This window comes from Penicillium cinerascens (assembly GCF_028974065.1).
Source record: "Penicillium cinerascens strain IBT 15544 chromosome Unknown contig_1_segment0_segment0, whole genome shotgun sequence".
In the NCBI taxonomy this organism is placed as follows: domain Eukaryota; kingdom Fungi; phylum Ascomycota; class Eurotiomycetes; order Eurotiales; family Aspergillaceae; genus Penicillium; species Penicillium cinerascens.
In genome coordinates, this window is record NW_026695287.1 from 1,458,787 (window position 1) to 1,472,871 (window position 14,085).

A 14,085-nucleotide genomic window follows, 5' to 3' on the forward strand; every position below is an offset into this window, starting at 1 on the left:
CCATATGGCCACCTGAGGTACACGGACTCGATATAAATCTCCCAGAGCACTTCAAAGATTTGTGGCTGCTAAAAGCAAATAATTGCGTCTTGGATGTATCTTTGGACCGCTGAATTCACATAACGCAAGCTATTTACAAAACATACATTGAAAAGTGGGGACTTATCCCCAAGTTTAACAACTGGTCATCCATGTAACTAACTCAGTCTTGTTTCGTCCGCAAGTCGGGCTTTCTTAGCAATTCCATGTATGTGATTTTTTTTAGCCTGCCCGGGCCCGCAGTCTAATCTTCGATTTGAATTAGGAGACCACAGGAAATTGGGAAAATGATTTGGTGGCACAAACGCAGTCCGGAGATCCGAAGCAAACGGCGACAAGTTCTCCATGCACTTGTCCGGCACGAGTGCGTGTAACGTCTTCTTCTCGTCACTTCTTCTAACAGTATGGCCACTGGGGTCCCGGGTCATTCCATGCCCAGTGCTAGAGGGATCCCAGTTTACTGGATCGGGGCTCGCCGGACATTTCTATAGCCCACATCATTTTCATTTGGAATTTCATAGCTCAAGGTATTTCATGGGGAATAGGGTCAAATCTTGAGACGTTTTCATCATCGGCTTGCTTCAGCGCACTATACGTTGTGTGGCAAATAAACGGGCGCACAAGTCCAGACGGTTAAGGCTTTATACATAGTAGATATCGTAGGAGCAACTCCCATTGTGCCCACTCAGCGGGTTTAGCCGGCGAAAATTGCAATGGTGTAACATGGAAAGGATGTGCTATAGTGCAACCGGAGACAGAGGTATATGTACATCGGAATCGGCTGTAGCCTAATTGTCTGTCCATTCATTCCCTCATGCGATAAAAGATCCTCAGATCAGGCAAAAGACCATCTTTTGTCCAGTCCGCCATGGAGTTGACAGGAGTCTCCGTACGGAGGCACCTGATCATGGTGCTCCAACTGTTGATTCTAATGCCTCGGACCTCCGCAAAAGCAGTGTTTGCTCATTTTATGGTAGAGTTTTCTGGAATTGCAATATCTATTCTTTTGCTGACTGGTGTATGTGCACACCTAGATGGCGAATGCAGCACAGTATGAAGTGTCCGACTTCAAAAACGATATCATGCTTGCCAAAGACAGTCACATTGACGCATTTGCGCTTAATATGGCTTACGGCGTGTCAACTAATGAGCGGTCGGTTGCCAATGCTTTTAAAGCAGCAGAATCTCTCGGATTCAAGGTATTCTTCTCCTTCGACTACGCTGGGAACGGATCTTGGCCACAGTTCGATGTCATTGGTTTCCTGCAGAAATATTCATCCAGTCAAGCCCACTACAACTATAACGAAAAGCCATTCGTGTCTACATTTGAAGGCCCCGACAGGGCTGATGACTGGATCGGAATAAAGAAAGAAACAGGTTGCTTCTTCGTCCCCGACTGGTCATCAATAGGAGCGCAGCCTGCCCTAAAGCTCGCCGGAGGTGTCGCTGATGGTTTATTCTCTTGGGCGGCCTGGCCGACAGATGGCCAGCCGATGGACACATACGTTGATGCATCATATATCGATAATCTGAAAGGATCACAGAAGCCTTACCTTATGCCAGCATCTCCGTGGTTTTACGCGGATATGCCAGGTTACGACAAAGACTGGGCATACCATGGTGATGACCTGTGGTATGATCGATGGGTGGAAGTGGCCTATCTTGAACCCGAGTGGGTTGAGATCATCTCTTGGAACGATTACGGAGAGTCACATTATGTCGGGCCACTCAATGAAAAGGGGTATGGAGTGTTCACCACGGGCAAGGCCCCTTACAACTACGCACGAGATATGCCACACGACGGCTGGCGACTCCATCTTCCATACGTAGTTGATCTGTACAAAAGTGGATCATCGTCAGTGACGGAGGAAAGTCTAGTCGTTTGGTACCGTACCCAACCCAGCACTGCCTGCCCTGAAGGACAAGATCAATATAAAGATCGATCGTTCAAGGACAAAATATTCTTCTCGGCGCTTCTGGCCTCAAATGCTTCCGTCAGAGTGGGCGTTGACGGCCTCGAAAAGGACGCTCAGTGGGAGTTTGAGCCAGATGGTGGTATAGGAATCTACCACGGCAATTTCGACTTCGATCATGACCATCTCGGAGAAACTGTCGTCACCATCGTGCGTGATGGCAAAGAGGTGGTGCGTGTCGAAGGACGCGCTATCACCGACACCTGCACTGACGGTTTCGCCAATTTCAATGCATGGGTCGGGAGCGCGACCTCAGGAACTACCATGTCCCCGGTCTCGCCAAAGCTGCCACTCTCCAAGCAAGTTTGTATCGAAGGATCCGCATCCTCGAATTTCACCGAACTTTGCAGATTCACCTGTTGTTATGGCTACTGTCCCATTGACACTTGTTACTGCACGGCAATGGGTGCCCAGAAGAAGAGACCGAAACCTACGTACGAAAAAGGGACTCCTAAAAATGGCGATGACAGCTACTCCGGTTTATGTTCCTTTGCGTGCTACTACGGATTCTGCCCAGAGTCAACTTGCTCTGGGAATATGACTGTGCCATCTTGCGCAGGAAATGGGAATGATAACCGCGCCGATCAACACAGTTCCAGCTGTGGACATACCGGGCATGCTGCACATGCTAATGAGGGGTCGGAGCAGCCTCTCGCTTCGTTGGATATTATTTTCGGACTTTATTTCGCGATATACTCTGGTATGGCGCTCATCATTTATTTTTAAGAACAATTTGAAAGAGGGTACCCAAATATGGACGGATTAATCGATAGCATCAACGGTATGTAGGGGAAGTCAAAATGCAGTCTTCACGGACTTCGACGACCGTGTGTCCGCTGGTTGCGTCGCGAAATTTGAAGGTGGGTTGAGATTAGCATTGCAGGGTTCTTATAATCCACACAGCCTTGAAAATTGGCTTTAATACAGAATTTAAGAACACTTTTTAATCGTAGCTTTACCAAAATCCAAGAGGCTCAGTCTTTGATGCCATAATAGTGGCCACTCTCCGGCGATTAACAAGAGCATCGGAACAGCATTTCTTTAATTAGGCTGATGGTGGTGTCATTGTGCCAACTGTAACTGGTCTAGGGGTCGAACTCAAAAGGAGAAATTGACTCGTTTCATCAACAGTATCTTGAGTGCGGAGTAACGAAGCGGGATGATGCTACCTAAATAAGGAAGTTCCGGCTGGAATTCTCGCCACGTATTCCGAGGTGGTGAAACACGGGATCCTCGATCGTAAGTGGCAGTGGCGAAATGATAGTGGAGATATGTGAAGATCGCGGATAAACAGATGCCTGCCTCCGCGGTTTCGCCGCGAAATACCGATTGAAGTTAGACTGGTCATTCTCGATCGCCTCGAAACACACAATTGAAGAACTTACAGTTCGGCGGGGACCCAGTCTCTAATAACCACGAATGAGCTTTTAGGCCTTATGCCTCAGGTGCTAGGTAAGATATTAAAAAAGAAAGTGGCTTGTTTCAGCTTCCCGTGCCATTCTGACCTAGAGAGACAAGCAAATGGACGAGTCTACTTGGAGTTATTCCACTGTAGATATTAGAGATTAAATCGACCAACAGCTTTGGGGATGCGCTTTTGGACACGGCGTGTTCATACTCCAAGCTATAAAAAAATTCAACCAAAATTCACCGAGCTTCATGACAAACTTGACTAAGGGCCTGTAAAAAAGCCGGTCGATAACAAAAAGGAGATAGCCAGGGCAGTGGACTACGAGTGGACCTATGGCGTATCCGCTGGACTCTCAATCGCTCCGCCCTGCTGGTTTCTTACCAAGGTAGGGAAAGTCAGCGGCATGGGCAAATGAGTTTCAGGACTGGGGTTTTCTGACTGGCGATGGTCTAGTACGAGCTCAGTGAAACCAGACATCGTCAACTGCACAGGATGAAGGGCAAATTGCTGACAAGGTGGATACTTCTGGGTAGCGTATGTGGCTAACGACCCCTTTTCACTCTTGACCAAGTTGGCCGGGGAAAAGATCATCCAGTGCGTCGGGTCAGCGTTACTCCGTACGGATCAACGAATAACCCGGGAGCCAGGAAAGTAACGACCAGAATATTGAAGTACAGTAGAAAAATCGCCGATGAAACGTGGCCGAATGAGAACCAGGTCAAAGCGATGGAGGGGAAGAAGATCGAGGACCAACCGTTATCTCCAAGGTGGATGAGATGTCAGAGGGTGTCAAGCACAGCGATTGGGGGATTTCGGGTTAGTGGCCGTAATGATGTGGGGGTTTGGACCAAAAAACTCCGGTCGACGGGAATGAAGTTCAGGGAGGTTCACGCAGGACATGGAAGGACCAATTGCGCGGTGATGTCATCGTACGTGCTTCACACCTCCCTATTGTCCACGATGTGCAAAGATGTGCAAAGATGTGCAACCAATGTGCCCAACTCGCCACGGGTTCGGCTAGGACGGTTAGTAAGATTGGGGGGCTCCGCACCAAAACCTGTCGTTGGACGAAACAAAACGGTCGGTCCTTGTTAGGGGAAGGACAATTTCTTCGGTCGGCAAGGCCCACGGTTCAATCAGTGGCAAGCATTGCTTCCCATGTGGGTCAGGACAGGAACCCAGCGGCAGGAGCCAAAATCCCATTGATCCGAAATTGGGTTTTTCTGCAAAGCTTGGGTAACGCCAACTGGGAGATCACGATGATCGGGTGGCTTTTGCGTCGCACCTCCACTTGAGTTGAGATTAAACGAGTCCCCGAGGATGGCGAGTCTGGCCACTTTATATCCTGCTTATGCCTCCTCCCCCAACCCACTTTTTTTTCTCTCTCCTCCTCAGGTCTCTAGGGGACTTCGTTTATCCCCGTACAGGTCCGTTCGCATCGACACTGGAATCAATGTCGATCGTCAACTCATCTCCATTCTTGTTGCTGACTCCCGGTAGACACAATCATAAAACGGAATTCAGCCCTTAGTAATCATGGAGGGAGAAAATAACCCCAGACGATCCCGGACAATGGTAAGTTCAGCCACTCATGCAGCCAAGTGAAATATGGCGCCTAACGCATCGGTATCTCTGTAGTCCGGGGCAAGGAGCGAAAGATCGCAACCGGGACGCGAACGGTCGTCGACAAACCCCGTTTCGCCCACAAACCCTGTATCGCCGAGAAACCCTGTTTCGCCGACGAGGGCCCGTGTATCTGTGGAGGGAGATCCAGTCTCGCCGACGAGAGGATACTTTGGCGGCAATGAAGGCGTTGAAATCGAGGGTATGCGACGACGCAGCACGGCATCGCGACGGAGTGGAAACTCCGTGCCCAGCCTGGCTCCTCGAACGACCCTTGCCCAAAGAACGACCGGCAAGTTTACTCTGGCTGGCCCAGAAGAGACGCCACAGTTGCGACTGTCTCATGAGCCCTTCGTGGCACCTGGATATGGCGACCTCAATCCATCATACGAACAACCAAACAATGCGAAGCCGGTCTGGTCTTTGGCCAAGCCTCTGCCGCGTGTAGTGCGGCCGGGTATGGTGCCGACAAAGGAAGAGCTGCTTCAGAATCGCCAGAATGCGCAGCTACCGGCGGAGAACTCGCAGAAGATAGGACTTGATGTCGATCCCAACGAGCTCGAGATGGGAAGAATCGAAAAGACTGCCGACCCGAGGATCATGGCAGCACAGGTGGAGGATGCACGGTTGCAGCGTGAGCAAAACTTCATGAACAAAATCTTGAACGGTGAGACTGCTACCCAGAGACCTGGGTCGCGTATTTCTCGTACCTCGTCGATGCGCATGAGGCGTCCGTCTCAACGGAACAACCAATCCCAGGAGCAACTGTCGACAGTTGATGAGGGAGCAAACCCATCAGTTGATGATAATGAACCGTCACGGCCCCCTGAGTACTATACCGATGATCCTCTGCAGCCTGTGCCCGAGGAACCCGAGATTCTGGATGATCAGGGTAAATTTGACTTCCCTTCCCTCGACGAAGCAACCTGTCCTGAAGATCTTCACCCACTGGTGCAGGAACTCGTCGAAGACGAAGTGCACAACAACCACACCACTTGGTCCGTCATTCGCACCCACCACCGCGAAGCCCTGGCCGAGGCCCTGGCCGTCTTCGTTCAGCTTACCATCGGCTTTTGCGCGGACTTGTCTGTGACCGTCGCTAATGCGGGCAACCCTAACACCACTGACTGGGCCTGGGGCTTCGCCACAATGATGGGTATTTACATTTCTGGTGGTATTTCCGGTGCTCACCTTAACCCGGCCGTTACTATCATGTTGTGGTTCTACCGTGGATTCCCCAAGCGTTTGATGCCGGAGTACTTCGCAGCTCAGTTCATTGGCGCCTTCTGTGCCGGTCTCGTCGCCTACGGTATCTACTATGAGTCGATTCAGTACTACCTGGCCTCAAACGCCGACACCGGTATCATTAATAGCTTCGTCACTGGCCAGCGTGAGAAATGGATTAATCCTCAGACGGCCTTTTTCAACGAGTTCGTCGGCACAGCATTCCTGGTTGTCACAGTCCTGGCTCTCGGTGATGACCAGAACGCCCCGCCAGGTGCCGGCATGAATTCCTTCATCATTGGTCTGGTCATTACCTGTCTGAGTATCGCATTTTCCTATCAGACCGGTGCTGCCTTGAATCCTAGCCGTGACTTTGGTCCACGTCTTGCGCTTCTTGCCCTGGGCTATCCCAGTGAACTCTTCTTGAACGCCTACTGGTTCTACGGACCGTGGGTTGGTGCGATCAGTGGTGCCTTTGGTGGAGGCTTCCTATACGACTTCTTCATCTTCACCGGCGGAGAGTCACCTGTCAACTACCCCTTGGAGCGAAGCCAGCGCGCGTTGAGAAAGAGCCGCATGAAGTGGAAAAAGCGACTGCATATTGGCAAGAAGCAAGAAGAGCAGACGGCTGTTGCATGAAGATCGCGTTGCATCTTGGAATCCTTGGAAGATTAAGGCTTTTTGCATACTTTTAGAAAGAAATAATGGTGGAGTTGTCCTGTTTGTGCATAAATGTGACTAGTGCGGCTTGTGTGCAAGTGACCGCTATTTGTATTTCCTATCTCTTTTCCTTCCCCTACATATTGGCATTGATATCCTGCTATGATCATGTTTTCAACGTGGATAAAATGGACCCACAGATAGAGTTGAAATGATATCCAGAATTCGAGCACGACATACTCCTGGTAGCAAAAATGAGACTCAGGTCTACTGTGCTGTGGTTGAATGTTGGTTACATGGCCGGCGATGACACTGCCACTCAGTTCCTGCTTTCGAAACTGTCTTAAGCTCTGGACTGTCACCTTATTCCATTCTTCATGGGGAAGATGTTGGGATGGTATTGCAATATCTGTTTACAGGGGAGATTCGTCGAACTTGACAAATCACAACTTGGCTTTGCCGCTCTCAATCTGTGACCAGCCCTGGTCATCCAGCTTTTGGTACTTTGTGCCATTCAGCCAGTACATCGTGTCACCCTCTCCACCCTTGCGAGGATCCCATGCCTTCTTTACCAGATCGCCCTTTGCTTGCTTGAAGGTAGCACCGGTAGCAACCCTAAAGTAAAGTGTGTTAGGCAATTTGCCTTGTTGTAAAGCGGGAACATACGTACTTTTCTGTAATTCGGACTAGGCGAGGTAGAGCGTATGAAGGAACGCCCTTCTTCTTGAGCTCAGTGTAAAGGTTTGACATGAGCTTAAGTTCAACCGACTGTGAGTGATCCTCCAGGGTGATGCCAGCGGCGCCAGCTTGTCCATCGTATCTGGTAACACGTTAGTTTTCAACCCCTCGACAATATTGACAAGACCAAACTCACGCAGATAGTTTTACACCATACACCACGGCATCGTGGACACCCTCAATACGGCAAATATGATCGCGGATCTCACCTGCACTGACGTTCTCACCCTTCCAGCGGAAGGTGTCACCAACACGATCGCGGAAACCAATCCATCCTAAATGATCTTGAAGTACAAGATCGCCCGTGCGTTGGAAAAGGTCCCCCTTCTCAAAGACATCACGAAGTAGTTTTGTCTCCGTAGCCTCCTCATTGCGCAAGTATTCCGTCAACAGTCCCCGATCACGCACACGACCAATCGCCTCACCTTCCTCGCCCAAGCTAGCGCGAATGCAGAATCCAGTTTTGGGATCACGGTAGGGCATCTCGGTCTCGGTGTCGTATTTGACGATGAACGTGTCATCCTCCAGGAACCGGCGAATGGGACCTGAGAAACCAACCTTGCCGACACCCCAGGCGCCGACTCCATGGTTGTCGAACTTGGCCAACCCCTCAGTGGAGCGGTAGAACTCGCGCACCTCGGGCACGGCGAATCGTTGGCGGAAGCGTTCCCAGATCTCGCCTCGAAGGCCATTGCCCGCTGCGACGATACAGTTATGGTTGCTGTCGTAGGGAGAAGGTGGAGTGGCCAGGAGATATCGGCATAGTTCACCAATGTAGAGGATTCGTGTCGCCCGCGAGTCATGAACGTCTTTCCAAAATTGGGACGCTGAGAATTTGCGTCTCAGACAAAGCGTCCCGGCATTTCCAACGGAATAACAGCATCCAGTGAAAAATGCCGTGCCATGGAAAAGCGGGAGGGAACAGTATGTTCGCATGGGGTAATATTTGGATCTGTTGTTGGCGTCTGCTGACAGAGCCGTGGAGGTGATGAGGGCCATCATGTTTCTTATGGCGCATGCTTTCGGCTTTCCTGTCGTTCCCGATGTATAGATCAAGGCTGTGAGATCTTTGAGGCCACGTTTGGCCGCTTGTAGTCCAAATGGAGAGAATTGCTGGAGACTGGCAAAAGTGACAAGCTCCGACGCACCAGTTTCAACGCCATCGAATGAAGAAAGATTGAATGTCAAATGTGGCAAGTCGACACAAACGTGTTGGCACAGATCGGGTGTGGAGATGATGGATGTGGAGCCAGAGACATTGAGACAGTGAATGAATGTATCGTCTAAAAGCTATGTTAGTTGCCATTGGGTAGGTCTCGGGGATAGCGATGACTGACCCCGCAAATTGGTGTTGATCATGGCGGCCACCGCACCCAGCTTTGAGAGCGCATAGAGCGTAACCACCATTTCAGGCGAGTTCGTCGTGTAGACACCCACAAAGTCACCGTACTTCACCCCTCGGCTACGTAGTAGAGCTGCAAACCGGTCGACCACTACAGAATAGCGAGTTAGGCACTGCAAGGAAAGGCTGGCGAAAGGGGCACCGACACTCTTTCAATTGGACGTACGACCAGGTCTTGTGTTCAAACCAGAGAGCATCTGCATCTCCCTGTCCTTCCACTTCGACGACCCGCTCAAGCATCTTATAGATCGTGGCCGACTCGCCGAGCTGGCCGATGCGCTCTCCGAGGCGCTTTCCAAAGGCCCTATCGTTCAAGATGGCGGATACATCCGTGGAAATCGAGAGCTTTGCGTTTAAATAGGCACCAGCAGCCACCGAAAGGGCCGACGCCATAGCCACGGCGGGCACGCCAGCTTCAGAGAGGAATTCCATTGCGCTCAAGAGCCGTTCAACTCTGCGACTGGGGGACGCGACAGCTGGATAATTATAAAGAGCTACCCCAGATCGACAGCGTCAAAACGGAAGCTGGTCGGTCTCAATCTGCCGTTCCTTACAAGACGAGCTGGTATCCCAACGTTTGCACCGAGGTGGATTCCATTGTTTGATACGGGAATCCCCAGTATTTGCGCGGTCATCGACCCGAAGGTTCCCCACGCTAGGTGGCCGCGTGGGTTACGCCCCACGGCACTTGGGTATTCCGTAACGCGAAACATCTGTAACTTACATCATATCCACCAATAGTAGACCATGATTCGGGGCCGAGGACCAGAATATTACGGTATCGTACGATCGGGAGATGGACAGCGACGGCACTTCAGTCGGTTCTGTCGGTTCAACATTGATGGTGGGAGTCGGTCCGGTGTCTTTGATGAAGAGTTGGTCCGATTGATGCCGCTCACAAGTGCAAAATAGCCGCGGTTCATTTGCCCCGCGTTCGGTGACCCCAAATAATAGAAAAGAAGTCCGCGCTGCTATCTCGTTCCTCCAAAAAACTCCCCGTCCCGAACTACCGTCATGTCTTCACCACAGCAGCGGTTGAACTCGGTTGCAAAGCAGCTGTCGCCTTCGAGCACTTCTGCTGCTAAGCAGAAGATTCTCTCTAAGAACCCCGATGACGTGGTATGTATTTACCTCGAGCTATGCATCGTGCTCGGTCAATTAACTGGGTAATAGGTTATCACCTATCTCGCGCGCACGCCACTTACAAAGGCCCGCAAGGGAGGATTCAAAGACACCACCGTCGATAACCTTCTGATCTCCCTGCTCACCGTGAGTTCATTGCAGCTTTATTTATTCCCTACATGAACCTGACCCGATTAGACCGTGCGCGAAAACTCCAAGATCGACCCCAACCTCGTCGAAGATGTCTGCGTCGGCAACTGCCTGGCGCCAGGCGCCGCATACCTTGCCCGTTCTTCCGTCTTGGCCGCCGGGTTCCCCGTGAGCACCGCCGCCTCGGTCACCAACCGATTCTGCTCCTCGGGCCTGCTGGCCGTGCAGAACATCGCGAACCAGATCATCGCCGGATCGATCGATGTCGGCATCGCGGTGGGCGCCGAAAGCATGAGCACCAACGCCGACGGTGGTGCGCCTGAGATGGCGGAGCGTATTCGCTCGCACCCGACCGCGTCGCAGAACTATTTCCCCATGGGCCAGACCTCGGAAAATGTCGCGGCACAATTTAACATCTCGCGGGAGCAGCATGATAAGTTTGCTGCGGGTAGCTACCAGAAGGCCGAGCACGCGCAGAAGGCCGGCTGGTTCGAGGATGAGATCGTTCCTATCAAGACCCAGATCAAGGATGCCAAGACTGGCCAAGTCAAGGATATCGTGGTTGACCGGGATGACGGTATCCGCTACGGTACGACTGCCGAGGGTCTCGGCAAAATCCGTTCTGCTTTCCCTCAATGGCAGCCCAGTGCCACTACTGGCGGCAATGCCAGCCAGATCACGGACGGTGCTGCTGCGCTGGTTCTGATGAAGCGGTCGCAGGCTCAGGCACTGGGCCAGCCCATCGTTGGAAAGTTCTGCGGTGCTACCGTTGCTGGACTGGAGCCGAGAATCATGGGCATTGGTCCGTCTCTGGCTATCCCCAAGATTTTGAACAAGTTCGGCTTGAGCAAGGATGAGATTGACGTTTTTGAAATCAACGAGGCATTTGCCTCTATGGTGAGTTTAGATTTTACCCTTTGTGGGTCTCCGTTTCTGACATCTTCACGTAGGGTGTCTACTGTGTGAACAAGCTGGGATTAGATGAGGCCAAGGTGAACCCGCGTGGTGGTGCTATGTAAGTTCCCAATTTAGTATCACGGAAATGATGAATAGGGGCTGACCTGGACAGTGCATTTGGTCACCCTCTCGGTGCTACCGGAGCTCGGCAAGTGGTCACTGCTTTGGCTGAGCTACGTCGCCAAGACAAGCGCGTTGCAGTGACTTCGATGTGTGTGGGAACTGTATGTCTTTCTACCCCTTTTCGCTCTCTTCAACATATACTAATTTTGGCTCACAGGGCATGGGCATGGCTGGTATCTTTGTATCTGAGCATTAAATTCCCGGGTCTTGTTGCTTGCATTTGCCGGTCCATAATCTTGTATATAGTCACAAACTATCATTTGCATGATCCAAATAGCAACTGCCTCGGAGATCCTGCACAAAATCCCAGCGTCAACCCCTTGCCACTATGTATCGCCGTTGGGCCGATCGGGGTTCGGCCGAGGAATCGGCCGGCCTCGATTCGGCTTCGCCACAACACAAGTTTATGCCTGAAACGTAAGGTGTCATTGTCTCATGGCCTTCCCGACACCTACCCGATAGGGCTTAGCGCAGTCGGCCTCAAATTTGTGCGCTGAGTAAAGATCCTCCATGCACTTCTGCACATGACGCATCACACAAGGGGTCCCTCTGAAAGGATCGAACCCCCGATCCCTAAATAACTTTTGTCATAAAGACACGTCAATTTACTGCTGCAATGATTCCCAAAACCGTGCGCAGGCCGCAGCGCCGATGCCGAGGTACCCGGGCGAGGTTGGTTCAGTCTCGAATTTGCATCCCGTCGCTCAGGGACATGGACCGTAAGGGACTGAATCCAAGGGTCTGATGAACCACAGTTTGCAACACATAGACGTTGGATTTCCGAGCTGGTTCAGGTTCCACGAACGCAAACTTTGATCCCTTGGAGGACCGGGACCGATGAAAAGACATCCGGGGATAGCGAATGGCGCATCAGGCTCCGACGAAAACCCGCCGGACACATCTCCACCCCTGGGCGATCATTGGATGCCCAATTATTTTTGGAACTGACCATCCAATCGCCATGGACGATGGAGAGACAAGCAAACGTGTCCCGGTCCACCATGGTTCCACTTGCGGTCGGTGGCGTTGCCTAGAACGTCCGCACTTGTCTCGGCCTGGTTTTATTTCTCCGCAGTACATAGCTTTTATTCCGTCTCCTGATTCTTCCTTCTTCATCCTTCCTTGTCACCTTCGTTCTTCCCTCCTCTCTTTCCATACCTTCCTGCCATTCCTTGGACTTTTCCTTTTATATTTTATCTTGATACACAGTCTTTCGCTATTTTCATAATGTTCTCCAAGCAGGTTGTCGCTTTCGCCATGGCGCTGGCCACCGCTGAGGCCGCCTACCAGGGCTTCAACTACGGCTCCACCAACGTCGACGGCAGCAGCAAGTACCAGGCCGACTACGAGACCGAGTTCCAGACCGCCAAGAACCTTGTCGGCACCTCGGGCTTCACCAGTGCTCGTCTTTACACCATGATCCAAGGCGGCACCACCAATGACCCCATCCAGGCTATCCCCGCCGCCATTTCCGAGGACACTTCCCTTCTGCTGGGTCTCTGGGCGTCCGGTGGCAACATGGCCAACGAGATTGCTGCTCTCAAGTCTGCCATCGGAAAGTACGATTCCCTCAGCAAGCAGGTTATCGGTATCTCCGTTGGCAGTGAGGACATGTACCGTAACTCCGTCACCGGTTCCAAGTCCGGCGCCGGTCCCGGTCTTGGGCCCGAGGAGCTTGTTGATTACATCAAGGAGGTTCGCGCCGCCATTGCTGGTACCAGCCTGAGCGGTGTTTCCATCGGTCACGTCGATACCTGGGACGCCTGGACCAACAGCTCCAATGCCGCCGTCATCGACGCTCTCGACTGGCTCGGCTTTGATGGCTACCCTTACTTCCAGCTCACCATGGCCAACGGCATCGACAACGCCAAGGAGCTGTTTGAGGAGTCCGTCCAGAAGACCCAGAGTGTCGCCAAGGGTAAGGAGGTTTGGATCACCGAGACCGGCTGGCCTGTCAGCGGTCCTAAGGAGGGTGACGCTGTTGCTTCCATTGCCAACGCCCAGGAGTACTGGAACCAGGTTGCTTGCCCCCTGCTTGGCAACACCAACACCTGGTGGTACCTCCTCGACGACGCCGGTGCTAGCCCCAGCTTCGGTGTCACCTCCGGCCCCTCCAACACCACCCCTCTGTACGACCTGAGCTGCAAGTCCGTCAACTCTACCAGCTCCAGCTCTGCCGCCGGCTCCGAGAAGTCTGCCGTCAACAGCTCCGGTAGCTCCTCCTCTGGCTCCACCTCGGGTGCCTCTTCTACCGGTGCTTCTTCCACCGGTGCCTCCTCTGGCTCCGTTTCGAGCGACACTGGCGCCTCTAGCTTCAGCACCACCTCTGTCGCTTCCTCCACCCCCCTGACCTCCGCCACCAAGGCCGCCGGCTCCAGCTCCGGCTCCGGTTCTTCTGCCGGCTCCTCCGCTGGTAGCTCCTCCGGCTCCAGCTCTGGTTCCAGCTCTGGCTCCGGCTCCAGCTCCGGCTCCAGCTCCGGCAGCGCCGCCTCTGCTTCCTCCACCCAGTTCAACTCCGCCAGCCGCGCCTCCGGCTCGGTCTTCGGCGCCATTGTTGCCGCCGTCGTCCTCGGCATCGCTGTTTAAAGACATTGCTTTTTACGTATATGCGGAGTGACGGGGTCTAGGACATTTTATATTAGAACCGTTTCCGTGCCGGGTTG

General features: G+C 52.4%; 5 protein-coding genes across 5 annotated transcripts; 4 read left to right on the forward strand and 1 right to left on the reverse strand.

Annotated features, from left to right (window-relative positions):
* Window positions 1-907: 907 nt before the first annotated feature.
* N7498_002092 (glycoside hydrolase family 71 protein) lies at window positions 908-2,738 on the forward strand (the record flags this gene model as incomplete). The annotated part of the gene is made up of 2 exons (XM_058449154.1): window positions 908-1,012; window positions 1,074-2,738. The coding sequence occupies 2 exons, from the start codon at window positions 908-910 to the stop codon at window positions 2,736-2,738; spliced, it is 1,770 nt and encodes a 589-aa protein (XP_058311498.1).
* Window positions 2,739-4,995: 2,257 nt separating this feature from the next.
* On the forward strand, window positions 4,996-6,909 carry N7498_002093 (MIP/aquaporin family protein; the record flags this gene model as incomplete). The annotated part of the gene is made up of 2 exons (XM_058449155.1): window positions 4,996-4,998; window positions 5,062-6,909. The coding sequence occupies 2 exons, from the start codon at window positions 4,996-4,998 to the stop codon at window positions 6,907-6,909; spliced, it is 1,851 nt and encodes a 616-aa protein (XP_058311499.1).
* A 464-nt stretch (window positions 6,910-7,373) lies between these two features.
* N7498_002094 (putative bifunctional fatty acid transporter/acyl-CoA synthetase (FAT1)) lies at window positions 7,374-9,502 on the reverse strand (the record flags this gene model as incomplete). Its single annotated transcript, XM_058449156.1, has 5 exons — window positions 7,374-7,545; window positions 7,601-7,750; window positions 7,805-8,951; window positions 9,006-9,161; window positions 9,217-9,502. 5 exons carry the CDS (start codon window positions 9,500-9,502, stop codon window positions 7,374-7,376), a joined length of 1,911 nt encoding a protein of 636 aa, XP_058311500.1.
* Window positions 9,503-10,084: 582 nt separating this feature from the next.
* On the forward strand, window positions 10,085-11,618 carry N7498_002095 (putative peroxisomal 3-ketoacyl-coA thiolase (Kat1); the record flags this gene model as incomplete). The annotated part of the gene is made up of 6 exons (XM_058449157.1): window positions 10,085-10,189; window positions 10,244-10,339; window positions 10,391-11,239; window positions 11,293-11,357; window positions 11,412-11,523; window positions 11,580-11,618. 6 exons carry the CDS (start codon window positions 10,085-10,087, stop codon window positions 11,616-11,618), a joined length of 1,266 nt encoding a protein of 421 aa, XP_058311501.1.
* Window positions 11,619-12,649: 1,031 nt separating this feature from the next.
* On the forward strand, window positions 12,650-14,008 carry bgt2 (GPI-anchored beta-1,3-endoglucanase EglC; the record flags this gene model as incomplete). Its single annotated transcript, XM_058449158.1, has 1 exon — window positions 12,650-14,008. One exon carries the CDS (start codon window positions 12,650-12,652, stop codon window positions 14,006-14,008), a length of 1,359 nt encoding a protein of 452 aa, XP_058311502.1.
* Window positions 14,009-14,085: the final 77 nt, after the last annotated feature.